General features: G+C 46.1%; 1 protein-coding gene across 1 annotated transcript in view; it reads right to left on the reverse strand.

Annotated features, from left to right (window-relative positions):
* LOC146198861 (synaptogenesis protein syg-2-like) overlaps nucleotides 1–22,085 on the reverse strand; it is a 359,012-nt gene that overhangs the window by 25,776 nt on the left and 311,151 nt on the right. Inside the window, exons 5-7 of the mRNA XM_084592669.1 lie at nucleotides 7,048–7,353; nucleotides 3,660–3,950; nucleotides 2,268–2,576 (exon numbers count right to left, since the gene is read on the reverse strand). Of these exons, the coding sequence (XP_084448795.1) occupies nucleotides 2,268–2,576; nucleotides 3,660–3,950; nucleotides 7,048–7,353 (906 nt within the window). The remainder of the gene's footprint in view (nucleotides 1–2,267; nucleotides 2,577–3,659; nucleotides 3,951–7,047; nucleotides 7,354–22,085) is intronic.

Raw genomic sequence — 22,085 nt, forward strand, 5'->3', positions numbered from 1 at the left:
TTAAATATGTGACCTATATTTTGTCGCTTATCATTATCTTAATGTACTCGCGAAATGGGCTACCCCGAGTTTGGCGCGCAGAAATGCACAGGAAGCGCAGCGGACTTTACGACTTCCCAACTTCCTAAATGTCAGTTATTCGAAAGCAGCTGTGTACGCCGGAGGATCGTGACCTTGATTCGTGCAACCGAGCCATAAAACAGGCTCTTCAGCGACGACCATTTTCTATTTCTCAAACGAAATAGAGCACATACTTCACACAGTGAGGCGTGGTCCTAATGTCGTATGCTATACAATCTCGGGATTTATGAGTTGCCGTCAGAAGCGGCCGTGGCCCGTTATGGCCACACACGCATTTCACTCCACACGAGTTTACGTAGCGTGATATCATATGAGTCTTTCCCTTGGACTCAAGGCCAACTTCCGCCATCGCAATAAAAGTTTTGCTGCGCGAGTAAGGTAGAGATCTTTTGCTTAAATATTAGGTTCACCATTAGGTTGTAAGACGCACTTCACTGAGCGTAATATTGGAACCCTGGGACACCTAACCACGATATAGCGCCCACCGCAATTTAACATGTTCAAAAACCAATTATCGCTGAAAAGCTCACAACGAAGACACCGGGATCAAAAAGAAACACTCGCCCGATTTGTCCCTGACTGCCTTATGAAATTCTCTTAGTCTGCTCAGATTTCACTGCGAAGCAAGAGTGGATGGAAAGGAAAATAAGAAGCTTGCGCAATGAAGCCCGGCTGTAAAACGAACCCCGCTGTTCTTTCATCTTGCTTAAGACGCTCGCTTCTCTTTCCTTCTTTCTTCAATCTGATACACCAAGGCCATCAAATAACGATGAATCTCGACGTCACGACAGCCATTTCTAGCGCCTCCTCATCCTTTTACACCCTACTCTCAGCCTTTGTCTCCGAACACCGCAGCTGGTTCTCAGCTCAGGAGGCTGCGAAACCTCGACTCATTTTGTGATTTTTGTGCTTTGCTTCAGGCGCAGGAGGCTGATTCCTTGTTGGGTGAAACACTTTAGCACTGTTCGATCGGTTGATCGTAAAGAAACACGGCCAACCCGGGCGCAACGTGGCGGAGGAGCCGGGTCACCCAGGGACCTCGGAGCACGGGCAACATTGGGGCTGGTCGTAAAGCGCCAGCGGGCCGTGCCGCAACCGAGGGTTGCGTGTTCGAATCCTCAGGCTCATCGAACAAGTCGAGCGAGGGTAAACGCGCCAGCACCCATCGTTCCCCTCACCTTTTTATAAGCGGGGTCAGGGCCAAGACAGCGCGCTGGTCGTTGGTAGCGTGATCAGAAAGTGTTTTCGACCCTGTCGCAAAAGCCTTTTCTTGCTTTTACACCACAAACTCGCATCTTTTCCTCATTCTTTCGTTTGCAATAGTTTCCCAGTCTTGTTTTATACTTTGTTCCTTACTCCACCACCTGCGCGCGATGCACTTCGGGTTTTAAACAGACGAGACGCTGCTCTCAACTTTTTAATCTTGTCTCGACCGGGATATATAATGTCGGATCCTCAATGCTCGGATCGGCAGCTTGTGTGCATAGCACAGCTATTTCTTTGCTTCTGTTTTGTGCGCTTGTGCGTGTTTTTTTTTTCTTTTTTTCTTTTTTTTTTTTTGCGAGCCTTATAGTGGATTACATTGTAGTCAACAAGAGGATGTATGCGTCGTGGTGCGTGCAGGGTATGGAGGGATCCAGGGCGGAGGCAAATTTTCTCAGGCTGTCTGCGATTGGCCTGCATCTTGATGTTTTAGTCACACATGTCACTTAGTCGCCTTTTAAAATTGTAAAATAGTAGCGAGGCAAAGTAATATATATTGTACTAATCTAAGGTGCATGTCTGCTTGATATTGACTTAAGTCTCAAAAGACAGCAATTGTAAACTACATTCCTTTATAGTCCTCCGATATATGGTTGCTTGGTATAGTAAATTGAGTAATATGAGTAATATGAGTAATTGCGCTATGTTAGGGTATTTCAATGTATATTGTGAATTAACATGACTCAGTGGCAGCTGTGTGAAGCTAGTGGACGGCGAGGAAGAAGATCCCAAGAGTGCTTATCTTTGTTTGGGCCCGTATTTCCCCTACCATCGAGGCCTGTAAATAAATCTGCACTCGTAAACAACAGAAGGCACAAAATCTCCCCGAGGCAAGCGTAAAATGCATCTGTTGACTAAAAAAAAGAAGACTCGACAGGGAAACCACTCGCAGCCTGCCTGTGAGTACGAAAAGGGGTTCTTACCGACGGGGTGTATCTGAAATATGCATGGCTCGAGGCTGTCGCCGACAGCGTTGCGGGCCCGGCAGTAGAGCGTCCCGTAGTCGGCATCCGACCTCGGCGTGTAACGTAACACCGAGCGCAGCGGGGCTCCCGGGGGTGTGGAGAAGCTCGCGTTGGGCGTCAGCGGCGCGCTGCGGTGCGCCTGGTGGAAGGTCCACGAGAAGGTCACGTTGCTCGGGTCGGCCTCCACGTCGCATTGCACCTCGACCGTCTCGTGCTTGGACACCGAGTGCGAGTGCTGCCGATGGGCCGAATGGCACACCGGGGAATCTGCATTCCACGTCACCGTCGAGCGGCGAAATGAAGAGATGTTGCAGTTGCGGCATGAGTAGCAAGCAGAGTATCATAAAGCGTTGCGCTCAATTAAACTGGCTTAGGAACTTTAACTGGTTCAAGAACTTTATTGATGACATTAATATTTTCTAATAAATATCAAGCAAAACCATTTTTTTTTTTGCAGCCTTTTCAAGTGCTCAGACCTCACTATTGCCCCTACAGAGTCACTTCGTCAGAATTGTACCCGTACTGACCCAGAGCGGTTGCCATGGAGCCGAACTGCAACTACGTATGAAGTGTGCATGCAAATTTAATTAGCTTATTGCCAACTGTTTCGTTGTATGTTGCGGAAGTAACTCGTGTGCCACCATTATGACGCCCTTGTTGCAAGTGTAAGCCAATTATGCGGATCGAAAATTTAGGACGACAATCTAAAATTTATGATAAAATAAAAGCGCTAGAATGCTGCATTATATACAATTTTTCTGTGCGTAGATGTAGGCATCGTGCAGTCAAATTAGCAGCTCTATGTTTCTTTTTTTTTTTTTTATATTTCCGATCACAAGTATCTCCTTTTTATTCAAGAAGGCTTTGTTGCACTGTTAGGTTATGTGTAGCAGAGTATCCTTTACAGGGGCATAAAAAATTAACGTGTTTGGTGGGAAATATAATTGGACTATTTCATTATTTGGGGTGCGAAAGAGTGCAAAGACTCGTTATCAAAGGAACATTTTGCATAGTATGCATCTGAGATGACGTAGCCGACATCCTCTGGGGGTTTGAAATAAATCTGCCTCTGTAGAAATCAAAGAGAGAGAGAGACAACGCAATGTGCTATCAGTGAATGAGTGCACTTCATAAAGTTAAACTGGCTCAAGAGCTCTATTAACGAGATTAAAACTTACCGATACCCATGGAACAAATTTCGCTCGTATCCTTTTCAAGTGTTCAGACCTCCTTTACCTAAATACAGAGTCACTGCTTCAGCGGTAATGCCTAACTGAATCGTCACAATAGGGCTGTGACAACCAAGCGCAGCCAACATGAGAGCGCAAAAAAACAAACTTCACCACTCACGAAGGACTTTGAGACTCAAGCGGTTGCTTTCCGCTTCGCCCTCGGAGTTGGCGGCGTGGCAGGCGTAGAAGCCGCTGTTGGTGCGGTTCACCGACCGCAGCGCCAGCGATTGGTTGCTAACGATGATGCCCCTGGCACCGTCCGTGTGCAGGTCCCGGCCGTCAAAAGTCCACGAGACTTCGCTCACCGGCGGATTGGAACGAACGCTGCACTCAAAGTAGATATCGATGCCCTCGTGGATGTTGGACGGACTCAGCCCACTGCCCAGGCGCAGCTGCACCACTGGCTTGTCTGCGTTGAGGCAAGACAACGGAAACACATCGTGAATACGCGTGCCACTCAATAATGGTACGCTATTAGTTCTGATGGCCTAGTTAGCAGAGAAAAGCGTAACAATCGCCTGCTTGAATTGACTATGCCAGAAACCGAAGAGATTGAACAAATTTTATGATATTTCGCTTCTTTTTTTCCATGCAAAGACCTTAAGTGCGTAAGAACAAATTAAGCAAGCCGTGGATCACGCGTGCCACTTTTGTTGTTGGAAAATATAGATGTTATTGAAGCTGTTCGAAACCTAGTTCCCATCAAATGGGATTTTTACATATCAGGAATACGCTTAATCTCTGCGTTATGAGTATGCATGATACCGCCTATAACGTCGGTTTTTTATTCCCAGAATGTTTTATTTTATTGTTTAAATTATTACTATTTTTTCACAAATAATATTTGGCAGCGATACTACACATCCCTAACACACGTTACTATGTCACATGCTTTCAAAATAGCAAGCTCATTTAGTTCCTGCCTCATAAAACATTAAAGAGGCTACCATAGTACGGAAAGGTTTGAACCCGACGTTGACAAAAGTTTGATTTAATCACTTTTAGTTTCTGAAATAGCCCCATTAAAAAGACCTCTTTGCGAATTTCGTGTGCATTTGGACCTTCCCCGAGTCGCTAGCTACATTTTAATGCAGGGTATTAGATGTTACCGCAGGCCATGTGGTTGTGAAGTTCTGACCGGTTGGACAATGAGGATTTTTTCCGGCCGCCATCTACGGGACGGCGGCGTTTTTCAGTCGAACAACCTACACACGCTAACGCTTAAAATAAGAAAACACCCCAGCGCAAAGGGAGGGAGCGAATCCACGTTTATAAGTTAGGGATGCATCACTAAGAGCTATAGCCTGTCTTATCACGCAAACACTTTTTATTCGTGCTGCGTTTAAAAAAAAAAAAAAAAAAAAAAAGAACGCCGAGAACAAGAGGAGGTTAAGACGGAGTAATTATGTTTTGAAAGAATGCGCTCCGATTTAGCGAAGTGAAATCGTCAAGCTTTCCTTAAGCCTCGAGATAACAAGTTTACGAGAATCGGACATATAGGACTTTGGCCGCCGGCATGATACAAAGTGGAAACGTTTCAAGGCGTGCACACTGGCTGCTGTCTCTACTAAAGCTGCTCGTGATGTCGACGTCAGAAGAAAATCACAAAATACTCCAATGGCGTCGCAATGCGTGGTTCGACTTAGTGAGAGTTTTAAGCGGCAAACAGTCGCGAAAATCCTTTACAAGTAGCTTTCCGGGAGTGCTGCTTAAGCGCTATTCGGCAAGCGATGGTTTGACGACTCGCTTGTCGAAGCGCATTCCGCGAAAGCCTACGTTACTGCAGCTCTCATAATTTATTCAGCGGCAAGATTCGAGCATAGGCTGGGCATCCGAGCTTATTTACTAGGCGAACAAACAGATCCGGCGGCGCAGCGCGGGTTTAAAAGTTTAATGACCAGCCTTCTATGCGCCATACTTCGAATTGCGCATTTCAGGCATCCTGAAGATGTGTGCAGCGTCTCTCGATGCAGATGGACGTACAAAATACTTTGGCCTTTCTGTGCGCCAGTGAAAATGGTATTTATCATGCACCTTGTGTAGTTTATTGACTAAAACGTTTCCCTTTCATGCTCGTTCTAGTTCGCAGCAACCTCTTGAAAACGAAACATATGATATCTTGATGTAGGCAGTCGATAGTCCCGACATTCGCATTACCCTAATGCTGCGTACGGCTCCAGTAGAACTGTGTGCAGCTTTTTGTGGCTAGGGTTAGTGTAGGTTTAGACGCATGCCAGTCTACCAGTTTAGCGCTAGTAATGCTGGCGAAGAGGCAAGAAAAAAAATTCCGGAGAAGTAATGCTTGAATGTGTAACTGTGAGGCTATGTCCGTAGGCATGCATATATGCTTGTTTGTTTTTTTGTTTGCATTTTCCATAAGGCATGACTCGAAAGCAGGGAGCATATATTGTACGATAGGGCGAGACGCAGTTGGATCCCGCTTCTCTAGCTCTGAAAAATATATCCAGCATGCACGCGGATATGTTTTATGCACCCTCTTGCATGCTGGTAGATGACAAGTTAACTCGCCTCAGATTCCAACCGGCACAAACGCAGTTGTAGTTCTGCCGAAAATCGATGTCCATCAAAGGCGATCCGCAATTCTTAAGAGTAGGGCTGTCGAGATACGCGGCCCTCCTTTTGTGCCTCCTTGCGTTTTGCTTTCACAGCATGTGAGTCGTTCTTGATTATTTTTTTTTGTTTTCTTTTTTTGCGCTGCATGAAGCGGAAGACTTGAAATTTTCTAGTACGCTGTTCGTCCCTTCTGTGCGATTTCCCACGCGAAACATGTTTTTCCCTTATTGTTGCCCATTGCGGTGGAAACTAAGGATGTAGTTAGGTCGTCTGAGAGAGCTGCTCTTCCTGTATTGCGAGAGAATGACCATGACAGGCACTTCCCGTGGTTTTTCGATTCCGCCTTCTGTTTTTTTTTCTGTTTTTTTTTTTTTTTTTTTTTTTTTTTTACTTGAAGTATTCACGGTGCTCAATCTTTGCTCCTGGTCGTACACTGGCTTGCCGGTTTCTCAAAAGAGGAAGCTGGAAAAAGGCAGGAAACTGCACTTTCCGGACAGGATAATGAGGTGAATATTTTTTTTTTGTGTGTTTCCTTCCTTTCCTTTACGTAATACATGATCATAAGCATAGAAAAGCAGCATTAGAAGCTGGTCTCCTAAATTGTAATCTACAGGCACCACACTCCTGTAAAAATGAGAAATGAAGAAAAAAATTATTACTGGGCTGTCAAACAAAAAAGTAAGATAATGGAAGCGTCAGAAAACGTGCTTTCTCAATGCTGAAAAAATTTAAGGAGAATAGATAGCGAGAAAATGCAGAAATAGTGTCGTTTTTTTCCTTTACTGTGTCCACATTTAGCAGATCATAAATATAAATAAATCTCCCCTTCCCTTATGTGAATTATCCGTAAACGTAATTGTAGTAGCCTAGCATGTCAACTAAAGTGAAAGTTTGCTGTACCGAGAAAAACAATGCTCAGTTAGGGTGCTCACAGTGAACGTCGAGCGTCCAGGAGTCCTCTAGCGGCGCCGACACATCATGCGGGCCGACCGCCGAATTGGAAGCGAGGCAACGGAGTCGTGCGCCGTGGTCACGGTCTCCTGGCACAAAGTTGAGCACGCCCAGCGTGGTGTTGGGAGAGATGACATGAGTCTCGGTGTCGTTCAGCTGGTATGGTCCCAAGAACCAGCGGATCAGCGCCTCGGGCCTGGAGCCGTTCACCTGGCAGATCACCTGCGCCGGCAGCTCAGCAGACAGCGGGCCCCGGGGACCCTTGATCTCCACAGAGACCGGCTTCACTGCATCGCACAGAGGAGAACAGAAGGTATATTGTTTGTGTCGTCTTTTTACATTGCGGTGCGATCTACACAGTTTGAACAACGTGAAAACCCTGTTTTCTTTATTTGTGTTTGTTTTTTCTGTGTGTTTCTGAGAACAAGTACAAGCAATCATCCGGTGTTCAAGATAAAAAATTCTAAGCTTTTCTCCTTCCCTTACGGCGAGGTTCAAATGTCCTCAGAAAACAAGTGTGACAAACACAGTGCCTTTTCTTTGCCGTGAATCAATTATTATTATTTTTAGAAAACATGGAATGGTCTGAGTCCACTGAAACTGAGGTAAAATGGCATGGCCTTGTCTTCAAGGTCAATAATTAGTAAAGACTAGACAGCTAAGTGTTTAGCTATTGTCTCAAGGAGCAATGCATCAGTAAATGATATGAGAAATGCGCCTTCCCATTTCTTAGCGCTCGAAGGACTAGGCCTGCTACTTTGGCTCAGTAAAGAAACTGAAACCGCTGCCTGGCCTTTGTTAATGTATTGCGATTCGTGTGAATAGTGAAACACCGATGTGCTGTTGCGCTAGGCTATTAACAATGCGAGAATAGGTTTGTGTTAGTTTAGGGGGTTTAACATCCCAAAATGACTCAGGCTTTGGGAGAAGTCGTAGTGGAGGGTTCAGAAAAAGTTGACTCTCTCGGGTTCTTTAACATGCACTGATATCGCTCAGCACGCGGGGGTCTTGCTCTTCGTCTCAATCGAAAGCGCCCGCCGCTGCCGGGATTTGATTACGCATCCTTGGACTGCGAGAATAGTCGATGGGAGGGGGAATCAGGAAGGCTTAAACTTGTCGCTTATTATTTTCTTTACTATACACGAGCCTATTATAACCACAACATCAATGCAAAGTATTATATGCAAACGCGACGACTCGCTTAAGCTTTCGCTTCCTCTGCGGGTTTTCACAAATCTTTACAGGTATTGTTTGTTAAAAGTTTGTATTAACCGGATTGTTCGTTATCTCTAATAGGTGTTCAACATTATTTTTTTACTTTAGCTATAGCTCACAACAGCCAATTTTGCCCCTCTTTTGACCACCGATATATAATTATAGCTCGATTGTATTTAATATATCGACATGTTCCTGAAGGACTAAATAAATAAGGAATTTCTTTTTTTTTTTTTTTCACTTGCGCGCCTCGGTGCTGCTCGAGCATACAGTCTGAGCGGAAGGAACAGCTTACATTTATCAACTAACGATCACGCCCATTGTGCACTTTATGCACTTCAACTACAAATCTCAATTCATCAAGCCGGAATGCACCACAGGGAACTTAGATAGCCTCGCGAAGATAAGTGCTTAGTTCTCTCCTGTTTAGTTAATATTGCTAGCGCTATAGGAAAACTTATGACATAGTAGCCTTGTGCCACGGACTGTTTTTCCCTCAAGTTTTACCTTGTCCGAATGTTATATGCGCTTATGTGTTCTTGCGATCCAATAACGCTATTTGCAAGAACTGATGGGTGAATGTTGTATTTTTTCAAACATTTTGTAATTGATGTACATACCATGCAAGCGTCTTAAAAAGAAATACTAATAATGTAGCTATTTTATTGTGTTGTCGAAACGCGTTCAAACTGTTGCAAGGCATGACAGTGGGCCGAAAATAATTCAAGCCTTCTGAGTTCGCTATCACTGCGAAAAGCAGCAATAGCTTGTTTCGCTACAAAGCCAACGTACATACGGGGAAAGTAAGCGCAAACAAAGAGACAAACACAAGAGAGGAGACAAGACACCAACTAGCCCAGCAACAAGTTCTACTTAAGCCAATGTAAGCCTGCTCAACTTTGTGATGTAACCAGTTAATTTATCTATTTATTTATCTATTTTTTACATACTGTTGGCCACACTGCGAGGCCTTGACAGGATCTGGTTCCCATGCATGCAAAAAAGTAAGGAAAATAGAAGAAACAAAACACAGCAGAGAGGCTACCTTTTTTTGCTCTTATGAAAACGGCCACGTTAAAAAGCGTGCGGTGACAGTATTCAGCCCACGTAGCAAGTGGTGTAAGAGCTTTCGCTAGTCAAGTGCGATTTTCATTTTGAGCAGGGGCGGTCGCAACATTATATTATATGTAGGCAACCTAATCAAATTGTAGTGTGCGTTTCGTTTTTTCTTGAAAGGCATTGCACAACATGTGCTTACTTTCTTTTAATATCGACTGCTAACAGTGCCATATCGAGTTGCAATCATCTTTAACCTCGTTTAAAATGTACCTTTATATGAGCTAACACCAAGAAAACAACACCAGCAACAATGCCGGGCTCCGTAACGGTAGCGCTGAGAAGCGGATGTGAATTCCGAATTATAGTTTAAAGGATAGTTGAATAACGCAGCTAGCTATGACACTTCGGCATTTCATGCAACCGATAACGCTGACTCGCAAGAATGTTCCCAGCATCACAGGAGTTCATACGAGCAGGGCCATGTGTGCGTTAGAAGCATGCAGTAACCGGTCACCACTATACCAGGTGCATATTTCGTCCATCTAAAAATACAAATTAGGAAGATACTGCAGCTGCGCATTCAAGGATATGGCTCGAAAGTGTTTCCCATCTGCGGATTCATTTATTTCACGTACATGGTACATGCAGTTTGCTACTTAACTCACTAGCCACTTAACTGGTCCCTATGGGGTATTTTATATTTGTTCACATAAAACACTGCATTGCAAAGACCATCCGACATAGATACAAAGCCCTGCTTTATGTCGAAATCATGAGCTGTACGACCCGCCGTGGTGGCCCAGTGGCTGTGGCTGAACCGTGCTTAATGTCTACGTTGAGGTATACGATCAGCCGCGGTGGCTCAGTGGTTATGGCTGAGCCCTGCTTTATGTCTACGTCATGAGGTATACGACCAGCCACGGTGGCTGAGTGGCTGTGGCTGAGCCCTGCTTTATGTCTATGTCATGAGGTATACGACCAGCCGCGGTGTCCCAGTGGCTGTGGCTCAGCCCTGCTTAATGTCTACGTCATGAGGTATACGACCAGCCGTGGTGGCTCAGTGGTTGTGGCTGAGCCCTGTTTTATATCTACGTCATGAGATATACGACCAGCCGCGGTGGCCCAGTGACTGTGGCTGAGCCCTGCTTTATGTCTATATCATGAGGTATACGACCAGTCGTGGCTCAGTGGCTGTGGCTTAGCCTTGCTTTATGTCTACGTCATGAGGTATACGACCAGCCGTGGCGGCTCAGTGGTTGTGGCTGAGCCCTGCTTGATTTCTACGTCATGAGGTATACGACCAGCCGTGGTGGCCCAGTGACTGTGGCTGAGCCCTGCTTTATGTCTATATCATGAGGTATACGACCAGTCGTGGCTCAGTGGCTGTGGCTTAGCCTTGCTTTATGTCTACGTCATGAGGTATACGACCAGCCGTGGCGGCTCAGTGGTTGTGGCTGAGCCCTGCGTTATGTCTACGTCAAGAGCAGTGAGACCCGCCGTGGTGCTTCAGTGGCTGTGTGGAACCCTGCTTTATGTCTATGTCATGAGCTGTACGACCCGCCGTGGTGGCTCAGTGGTTACAGCGTTTGACTGTACAACCATAGGACGTGGGCTCGAACCCGGCTGCGGTGGCCGATTTTAGATGGCGGCTAAAAGCTATCCGCCCGTGTACTATGCGATGTCAGTGCACGTTAAAAAGGTCCTACCCTGGTGGTCGACATTTCAAAGCTCTCCACTACAACGTCTCTCATAGCGCGAGTCGCTTTGGTTCGTTAAACCCCACAAGCCAAACCTAAAAGAAATCAAGCTGTACGAACGTGCCTGCGCGGACTATATGGGTTGCATGTCTCGAATTACAATGGTCCTGAAAGGCCGGATTCGGCTTTTTCCTTCCCATCTCAAAAGAGCTGCCCTAGTATGTAGGCCATGTCGAGTAGCACTGTAACGTCACACTAACCGCCATCCAATCGGTGCCTGGTCATGCCATTTGCAAGCAAACGACTTCCAGAGGTATATGCTCGTGATCATTCTCTCGCAGTGGCGATGCCAGCGCCGAAAACGCCGACATGCCGAAGATAGATTTTCTGGTGTATGGACCTTTAATTATATCGAATTAAACAGCAGTGATAATATTTTTGGTACTTGCATTTGCGCCAAACTTCACGGGAAGCTGAGGACGGTTTAAAGGTATGCTGTCACCTGCTAAACGACGCGAAATCACCTGCAGTCATAGAGGGAACAGTTCATGCAGCGCAGCGGCTAAAGTATGACTGTGATGTTGCCAGACCATCTAGAAGTTTTGAATATTGTCTATTCACAAGTTGTACGTTGTCTTGAAAAACCATTTCCGCAATTCTGTTTAAGCATTAGAAGAAAATGATCTAGTATCCACCTGCTGGCGAATATCTCTCACCAATGGGCACCCATTATACTCTTTCGAAGAAAGAACCCCAGAAAAAAGGCGGGTTTTGTTCTTTGAGGCAGGACATGGAGAGTATGTGGCACCATTGTCACTTACTTTTATTATTATTATTATTATTATTATTATTATTATTATTATTATTATTATTATTATTATTATTATTATTATTATTATTATTATTATTATTATTATTATTATTATTGCTCTCCCTATCTTCCATTATAAGACTCTACACTGCGCAAATGATGCCCTGGGGCAAACATTTAAGCAGGCTGTGTTCCAAGATTACCATTTTTGGAGTGATGATTGGTCCTCTAGATATAAAGTTACTGGAATTTATATCTATATGGTTCCCTAATTACTTACCTAATGATATATATATATATATATATATATATATATATATATATATATATATATATATATATATATATATATATATATATATATATATATATATGTATAACGCATTGCAGTTTACACAAGCGACACTTAGCAGCCTTTAGTTGGTTTCAGCGAGTTATAGTTATAGCGCTGCGTACTTTTTAAAAGATTGGCCGCATGTCCTTCTCTGGTTTTGCGTTGCCTCCGAGGCGAGGGCCTAATTTTATTCGAGGCATCTCTACGTTTACTTTTTTTTTTTTACTTGACACTGCGTTTGGCGATTGCTCATGGTGCAATGAGACGATTTTTCATGAGCGTGCAGGCTGGCGCACAGCACGGCAGAAGGCATTTTCCAGCCTGGAACGGCACTTCCGGATCATCTGAGTCGGTCTCTGGCAAAGGATCGACTCTTGACTCGCAACATCGCCGTGCACTGAAATGGCGACTTGAGATAATTTGTGATCCAATGCAATGTCGTTTCCTTGAAGACGACCGCATTAGGCTAGGTTCTTGATGCGTTTCCCGGGTTTCAACACGAAAACGTACTGCAAACACGAAAAACGAGATAAGCCATCAGGCTGCCGCCATTCGATGTGTGCCAACTGTCGCGATTTGTGCTACCTCCATACTAGACGGCGATTTACTCTCGTATTAGGCAAGTAACATATTTACCAGAATTCTAAACTGGCTGCCAATGTTTTAACATGGTTTCCATGGTTTTAACATGTTTTAACATGGTTTAACATACCGGCAGCAACGGCCGCTTTCGGATGGAGACGTAAAGGCAGGCACGCAGTCTAAATTGTCCGGAACCCTCCTCTACGACAAGGCGCATAGAATGAGTTTCCTTCAGACATAAACACCATTAACCAACCCAATCATTCAATTACATATCAAGCAACACGAGAAACACTCGCTAAGAATCACGCCAATCATCTCACGCGCTTGATGGTACTGCGATGCAACCCCTGCATGTCTGTCCCGTGATTTTACGACGCTCCATTTCGCGCTTGTTCATCACTGCCAAGCGCCCAACGCGAACGAGGAGCTAAAACGCCTCCATCCTATGCAGGCACTATTTCTATTTCTACGTCGTAAACAAATAAGAAAAAAAAAAAAAACGAGTTCCTGAAAGTTCTGGCAGGCAGTGTGTTTCGGACGCCCATAACGCAAAGAACGCTCCTGGTGTGACGCGTGAAAGAGCTTGCCTCCAGCCCTTTCCCGCTGCTTCTTCCTCCGGAACGATCGCCTGCTTGTAGCTCTCAAAAAACGACGTTATCCCGTCAAACAGCGGTGTAGCCTGCACTCCTTTCCGTCACCGGCCCAAGCACCGCTGCGGTTGTGAGCTTTAAGCGAGAGAGAGAGAGAGTGCGCCCGCGTGCTGTACCGTTGGTGCCGGTATACATTGTGGGAGCTGCGGCAGCAATGGCGGATGTCCAAAAGCGCTTCGCAACGACCGCTTTTACGACACGCCATTCAGACATTATGTCCACCGCTGCGCGGCGACATATCTCCCTGCGTGGACCGAAAGAACAGCTTCTCTTTGTGAGGACGCGTAAATGCGTGGCGCCGAGCCTCTTGTACGTCCTTCTCACCCTCTCCCCATTCGCCTGGCTGAGAGGAACCCATAGCCTCTTCTTCCCGGAAAACTGCGGAATCGTCCCTTTCGTTTCTCTCCCTCTCTTCTCTTCTGGTCTTTCTTCCGCTCCTTTCTTCCCGCCCTTCTATCATTCCGAAGTGGGCTCCCATTTTTCTCGCCTTTGACCATCAGGATGCCAAATCTTCACCGCTGATGCTGCTCGCGGCTGGTGCGGACGCATGTGTCTCAGCACGTACTATTTCGCTGTTGCGCTTAGCAGCACCTTTGCTCCGCGATGCGTGTAGAGGTGGGGTGCGTAACGGAATATACGTAAGGGAATGCCTCCCTCCTCTTGCTAAACCCGAACTCTCGCAAAAAGAACACAGATAGATGTACGAATTCGCGTTCAAAAGCCGTAGCTCCTACAAGGAAAGCGCAAAAATGCTTCTCCCTTTTCCTGTTCGGTTTCTTCCGTTTTATTTGATGTCTTACCTCGACCCCTGGACGCAGCTGCTTGGGAAAGCCGCGTGGGACCTCGTCGCAGCCGTATATACTGTAAGCGTTCAAAAAAAAAAAAAGAAGTATAAAAGAAAGCTGTATAGAAACTGAAACTGAAGAATCGCATCGTAGAGGTGACCAAAAAATTGGCGCTTGCGAAGAGACCACGTGATTCCTTGTGTGCTCAAACATCACACCGCTCCCCCTCTCAAGAACCAAGTGAGCAACGGGTACACATTTGGGCGCACTTCTGCTGCAGCTAGTGTAAGGGGGCGGTCCAAGAGGCGGGCTGCTAAAGTTCGCAAACAGCGACATTCTCCACCACTCTTCTACTGCCATTGCTTTAAGCCCTCTCTTCTTTTCTAACGGGTCATGCATAGCGACGACGACGGCTCTATTCTGAATACAAAGGAAGCCGTGTTTGCTCTCCGACGAAGAACTGAATCGGCCGCCTCCTCTGCGCCCTTGTCTTCTCCCCTTTTTTCTCGAGTCCTCTTCTCTGTCCTTCGCACTGCCCTCTCCCAATTACAGCACCCCTGCCCTCTCCTTCCCGCTACCCATTCCTTGCCACATACAGACAGTGTTCTTAGACAGTCGCGTCTATTCCATTTCCGTGCCATTCTCTTTTGCGCTGGGAAGCCCCGGCCACGTTTGGAGGCAGTCCAAAATCTAATTGTAACCCGGCGGCAATTCAAACTGCTGCTCCTAAGCTTCCCAAGCGCTGCTCAAGCTCGCAGCGCTCCCCAGAGAAAAGCGGCGATCGATTTCCAAAGCGCGCTTACTCTCGCGCGCGCCGCGAGCACGCGCGAGCGCGTCCTTCCATTTCTCTGGCCTTCTTTTTTTTTTTTTTTTTTTTTGTACGTTCTGCCCTTCCAGAGGGCCCTGTGGCGTAGGGTAGGCTCACTTGGCCCCGCTGCAGAAAACCGTCCGAGAGCACTGAGCCAGAAATATTGCCCTAGCGATTTGCCGAATTCTGGGGCTATCGCATCCCGTCACGCGCAAATACGGGAAAAGGAAGAGAAGAAAAGAACGAGAAGCCTTCTCGTGCGCGACCCCGCCGCCCTCATGTTTTCGGGATTTCAGCAAATTCCGCCAGTGATTTCTTGCTGGGGCTTCAAAAAGTATCAGTTGCACAGTTGGTGCTGGGCTGCTCCGCGCGTTTCATCTTTTATCATTGTCAGCATACAGTGCGACAACAGACGCTTGATGTACCATCCGCTGGTCTCACGTCGCTTTTGGTTAGATAGTCAAGAGCGTCTATATAAGAACTACACCGGATATTTCTGGAGACGAATCTAGCAGACTCAGCGGATGGAATGTTTTTGTGCATTGCGCAACTGGGTGTATAGGCACTCTTCAAAATGTCCATATATCCCTTTAGTGTAGCTGAAGTCACATCTGTTTTTAAGCTTACAGGGTCTTTATTTTGTGGGAGCATGAAACTGTCTGCCTAATCAGCAACGACGTGCGGAACACTGTGCAACGTGACCATGCAGCTTTGAATGCACGACACCGACACCGCGAGTAGGCAGCGCCGTGCAGGCACAAACATGAGAACAGAAAGCATCATTGGCGCGTTTAGTGGCTGAGAATCTCAAAACAGAGGATTTCACAATGTGTTGTGTACGGCGGTGACAAAGTGTGTACAAGCGGTACAGAGCCAAGCAAAACGCGGAAAGAGAGAGAGAGAGCTCTGTTAACTCATTACAAAGTCGGAGTGGCCAAGAAGATGAGCGAATTGCTTATGATGTGCCTCAGGATTATGGTGTCTAGGATGGACTTTTTGTGCTAGGGTTTCAGCCGCAAACATCATATTTTGACCGGAGAATTCCCTGCTTATGATGACTTGGGCAATGATGAGGGAAAAAATTGGCGAATACAAAAGTCTCAGGTTTCATGTTGACAGGCGTAAACAAAAACAGAAAAACAGCCTTCTACTTAGCGGTAAGAATAAAACTGGGAAGAAAGAAAAGAAATGTAAAAAAAGAAAGAGTTAGGAAGGAAGGAAAAATGAATGAATGAATGAATGAATGAATGAATGAATGAATGAATGAATGAATGAATGAATGAATGAATGAATGAATGAATGAATGAATGAATGAATGAATGAAGCATGGCCGCATAGATAAAAAGCGATAACAGGCGCACTACCTACGGAGACTTCGCGAACAGAGACTGCGAACTTTCCTAAATGTGAACCTCAAGTTTTTAAATAGTACGGAGTCTAAGGGCTCCTTCCGAAAAAGGACCACTCACTCGCTCCCTCGGCTCGAAAGGGCATCGTCCCTATCAATTACTCGCGTGCACTCCAGAAGCAGAAATGTAATAGACAGTTCCTAAACAAAGCGCGCACGCTCGGAACGCCTAGACACGTTGGACATTCTACTGCGCAGGGGCGCCATCAAGTGAGTGCTCGCGGAAAGCGTCCGTATTCAAATCGGCAGCCGTGTAGAAACGGAACGAAATTGGCGGTGGCGGCATGCAATTACAATTATCGTCCCCGACCAGGCCACTGCCGCCAACGAATCAGGCCCAAAAAGTGGTGCCGCAGCTCAGCCACTTTCCTCTCGCCACTTATCCCTGTGCGGCCGCCAACGATCATGGATGCCCAGCGCTGCCGCCGAAACAGCATATATGGCGCGACGCGCGCTAACGCGCTCGCAACGGCGGCGGCGAAATGAGTTGCAAAACCATTTATTATCGCCGCCGAAGAGGCCACTTCCTGGGTTCCTCTCCCATCGTCGAGCGACGTTACGAGCACCGCGTGGTCCACACTCTAGACCGCTTCTCATCTCTCGATTCCTTCGCTCTGCGTCGCCCGCGCCTTCCTCTCCTAGGCTCCCGCACCTGTCTCTGTCCCGGAACCGATATTCTCCGAGCCGGCTGCGCAGTATGCGTCCGTCTCTTCCCGAACCGATCCTGCTTGGCGGAGGGAAGGAGGGCGAGGAATCCATTAGAGAAGGGGTCCGCCTCGTCATTAGAGGAGCGCTTCCAGATTGAAAGCTGAGCCTTAATGGAGCTCCGTCCGTTTTGGCCGCTCTGCTACCACGGTTTTGGCTTGTCGAGGGGTGCGCAGGCGGTGGGGAACGCGCAGATGAGGCGACGACCTCAAATCGGTGGGCCCCCAAACCTGACCGACGGACCGACACGCAAACGCACGCCACGGGACGAGGGGAGTAAGCAAAATGGGAAAATTGGGAAGCGCTGCCGAGGCGTGAAGCTGCAGCGCGCGGCTGGCGTGGGGAAAACAGGCGCTGCCACGGACACTGTCGTTTTCTGGACAAATCGGCTCCAGCACTGGCGGCGAAACTTTGCTCGCGAAACCAACAAACGTCTTTCTTGAGGGGCAAGACATGCGCGATGTTCTCTTCGAAGACAGCAGAAGTGCATATTGTAACGTAATGAAACGCGGATGTTTGATATTATGCAAGGAGCAACATCACGAGTTCGGTGACCGCAACGGATTTTATTTACAAAATATGACGTCTTTTTTTAAGTCAAACTAGGCCATAACATTATTTTTTCTTTTCGTTGTATTGTTTATTATTCCATTTTTATCTCCTTAGGCGAGACTTTAGATGAAGCAATGAACTGGAGCAGATGTGGTCGTTTTCTCGCATATATGCTAATCAATTGTCTCCATCTTTACATTATTGCTTGGCACTAATTTAAGGAATCCCCTATTTTTCCATTGGTGTTACTTAAGGATCCGTTCGCTATATGACTTTCATAACGAGACTCTTACTTTCCCTATATTTGTTGCCTCGAATATTTTTTGCCAGCTTTGATGCCATAACCTAAGAGCGTTGTCGCACAGGTCTATATTTTATATCAAGTGCCACGTGACCGTCGCTGTATCACAGGACGTATCGCGTCAGCAGCCATGAAGAAAGTGGTCTTGGTGAACCCTCTCAAGGATCGGTAACACATAACAAAAATACCTAACGACGAGTACACTGAACAGCTCAATGGAGGTTGTGGATTCGTGTATCCCACCAGCGTTATGGGACTGCATTTCCTTTTATTTTGTGAACAATTACCGCACCGATTACGTTATTATTTCATCAGGAGCTGCGGCAGCCAGAATGCAAGCCAAAGGCCTCTCTCATAGCCTTTCGATTCACTCGGCCCTGTACTAGTACCATCCACTTGACCTCCACAAACTTCTATTCCACTCTCCCACCTAACTTTCTGCCGCCCCCTGCTACGCTTTTCTCTCCTTAGAATCCAATTTGTTATCCCAAGCGACCATCTCGGTTATCCTCCCATTCGCACTTCATGACCTTACTATCCCATTTTTTCTTATTGATTTCGAATAGAGTGTATATCGAGTTTGTTCCCTGATGCACCATCCACTCTTCTTATGTGTTAACGTCACACCTACAACTTTTTAGTTTCATAGCTCTCTGTGTTGTCCACAATTTAAGTACAACCCTTTTTTTAGCCTCCACATTTCTGCGCCATAGGGGGCACCGGTAACTTGCAGCTGTTATATGTTTTCCTCTTGAGCGATGCCGGTAAGCTGCTAGTCGTGATCAACGATTACTTGCCAAATATGCTCAATCCTAAACTGTTTTTTTTTCTAGTTATTTCCATCGTAATTCGGATCTGCTGCTAAGCACTAAGCACTAAGAACTCTCAACACTGCACTAAGCAGACATACTCTTTTACCACGTCCAACGTCTCAATGTTTCTTAATGAGGCTGTTGAACATTATTTTAGTCATCTTAAATTATATTTAGGACTACCCTTCTATTTTTCTTGGCTTATGCTTGGTATTAAGGATTAATATTTAGAGCGACTCAGGCTATCAGACACGCCGTAGTGGAAGGCACTAACATCGCACAGCCCACGCCCTGCTTTTTTGCCCACTCGAAAAGCGATCACCATGGTCGGGATTCGATCCCGCATCCTTGGGCACAGCAGCCACTGCACTATCACGACAGGGCAACATTTTGTGCTACATGTCTAGTTCAATAATCATTCCTAGCAATTACCCCTAAGTTGCTTAGTAAGGCAATGTCATGAGCGAATCGTTGGATATTTAGCTATTCTCCGTGAGCTCTTATTCCTAGCTGTTCGCTTTGAAGATCTCTGAATACTTCCTCTAAGGAATCGGTGAATAGTACTGCACAGATCCTGTCTCATTTCCTAATACATTTCTTATGACACTTTATTACTTTCTTTAGAAGAACTATGGCTGCTGTGCAGCCACTATCGATATTTTCCAATACTTACACAACACTATCATTTAACAATGACTAATAATAACATTCCCTTATGCTTTCTTGGGGTCAGTAGATGTTGCGTCCCTTCTTTATGAATTATTACGAGGCTCTCATTTTTCCTACATTTTTTTGTGTGCATGTATGCGTGAGTGCGTGCGTGCGTGTGTGTGACCCCCAAATTCTTCAAAATGTCTATAAGCTTTAGCGCGAGCAGGATGGAGATTTTACCGCGTTCTAAGACAATTAACTTTCCGACGATAATATGCGCGTCAGAGCATGAAATCATCGGTTTTCTGTCCTAAAGGATAAAATAAAATAATGTATGGGTGTTGAATGACAGGTGAGTAAGCCACCCCCTCCCTCCAAAAAAAAAAAAAAAAAGAAGAAGAACGCTTCACAGAAGTTTTATCATCTGCACCATGTAAAAGAAAAAAATTGAATCTCCCTTGTTAAGTTTCTAGATTTGACTTCACGTAAGGTTAAGTTTTATGAATAAGCTTACTTATGTCTAGGAGCCTTTTTAAAAGTATCCTAACCGATCTTAGCGCATATTTTGTGAATGCAGTACAAGATCAGAGACACTTCCTCACGCCTTCCAAGTCTTTGCACAAATGCAAGTGTCGTCTACTCGCATTTGTGCGTATAACCGATAATTTTAAACTGCTCTTCAGCCTTATTTTTATTGCAAAAGCAATGCTACTCTAGGTTTCGAACCTTCAGCATAGCGTGGCCGGTAGCCACGCTTACCCACGTGACGCTGTGACGTCACGCCCCCCGTGACACTAGGGTTAGAGCTGGGCTACCAACTCAAGCGGTCGGCGTAGCCAACACCACCTAGACTAAGAGAAGGCCAGCGCAAGTCCCCCTTTCCACTAGTCCTACGTCACGACAGTGAGATCTGGGGATAGATCGGCGGCATCAAGCGCAAGCGTACGCAAGCAAGGCGATCTGGAACGACTCGGCCTGCGTGTGCGTGCTTTCAGCGTGTTTGCTGTGTTCCTAATCTGTGCTGCATAGGCGCTTGCGAGCAAGGTATCTACAACGTCTGAGTGTTTCTGTGCGCTAAACCGTCGCTCTAACTATGCCAATGGATCCAAAGCGCAAGTGTGCAAGTTTCCGTCGGACTCGGCTCAAAATTCAGCGTGGACAAAGGCTGTGCCGTGGAAAAGCTGATTACCGATGAAGTGCACTGTGGTAAGAAAGTGTCCTTGTTTGCTTGCTAATACTCGTGCTGCTATTCACCACTATTTAATTTAGCCCAGCCTATTAAAGCGTTGGCATGCCCATATCGAGTACACAATTTGGACAGCGCAGCTACTCATAATCGAGTAGCATTCGCCCTGTTGTGAGTGCGGAACAAAATTGTTTGGAAACCTAAATTATTTTCTTATGGAAACAATTTTATTTCGCTAGTCGATACGTGATCGTAGTTGCCGTAGTAAATGGCCGGTTTAAAGCCGAGTTAGCTGCTCGCTGCGTTGATATACTCATGGCAATCGCTGCTCCCAGCTTGAGCAGCTTTTTTTATATTTACGTTACAGCTTTGTGACCAGCACTTCCGTGAAAGCGACCTCGTATTCACGACAAGCTATACCGAGTGTCGTCAAGCTCACCGTTCTGAGTAATACCTCTGCCTACCATTCTTAGCTTTATCTATCTATCTAAGAATAAATGTGCTCTCAGATGAATTTTGTGCCTGTCTTAACGTTTATTCAAGTAACTTTGAATGAAGGTGAAAATTTCCTCGCAACTTGATTTCTGCCATTGAAATAAATGCCAGGTGGATTGTGTCAAACTTCTCATATACATCAACAGACTGGCAATATAAGATAACATAGGTAACACAAGTATAACCCTTTTCATCGCTAGCACTAAAAATTTCAAGAGGTAGCTCCAGAGTAGCGCGGAATAAGAAAAACGCAACCGCTTAGTTGGTTTGTGGGGTTTAACTTCCCAAAGCGACTTAGGCTATGAGACGCCATAGTGGAGGGCTCCGGAAATTTCGACCACCTGGGGTTCTTTAACGTGCACCGACATCGCACAGCACACGGGCGCCTTGCTTTTAGCCTCCACAGAAAAACGGCTGCCGAGGCCGGGGTTCGATCCCGCGTCCTTGGGAACAATAGTCGAGCGCCGTAACCAATGCGCCACCCCGGCGGGAGAACAATAGTGTGAAGCCGGCTTTCAGTATGATATCACTACAATGACGTCACATAAGCTTGCACATGCCTTGTAGTAGGCTAGGTGGTGTTGGCGTAGCGCGGTCGCAGCCACGGCGCGTGACGTCACACCCCATGTGACATAAAAGCGAAAGATGGCCAGGAGCGCCAACTTCAGCCTCTCGTTTCACATGGGACGGTTATATCAGAATCAGCTGCTAGGTCCCAGGCATTCACGTTACCACTATAGGCCACTAAGACACGTTCATACGGCTTGGTTAAAGCGGTGCTTTATATGTAGGCCGAGGAAGAAGAAAAAAAGAAGACCGCTCGGTCATCCGCAAAGAAGAAGAAGAAGAAGAGGAAGAAGAAAAAGAAGGAAAAGAAGAAGAGAAAGAAGAAGGAAAAGAAGAAGAAGAAAAAGAAGAAGGAAAAGAAGAAGAAGAAGAAGGAAAAGAAGGAAAAGGAAAAGAAG

The sequence above is a fragment of the Amblyomma maculatum genome, chromosome 2 (assembly GCF_055883805.1).
Source record: "Amblyomma maculatum isolate TAMU_Amacu chromosome 2, ASM5588380v1, whole genome shotgun sequence".
Taxonomy (NCBI): domain Eukaryota; kingdom Metazoa; phylum Arthropoda; class Arachnida; order Ixodida; family Ixodidae; genus Amblyomma; species Amblyomma maculatum.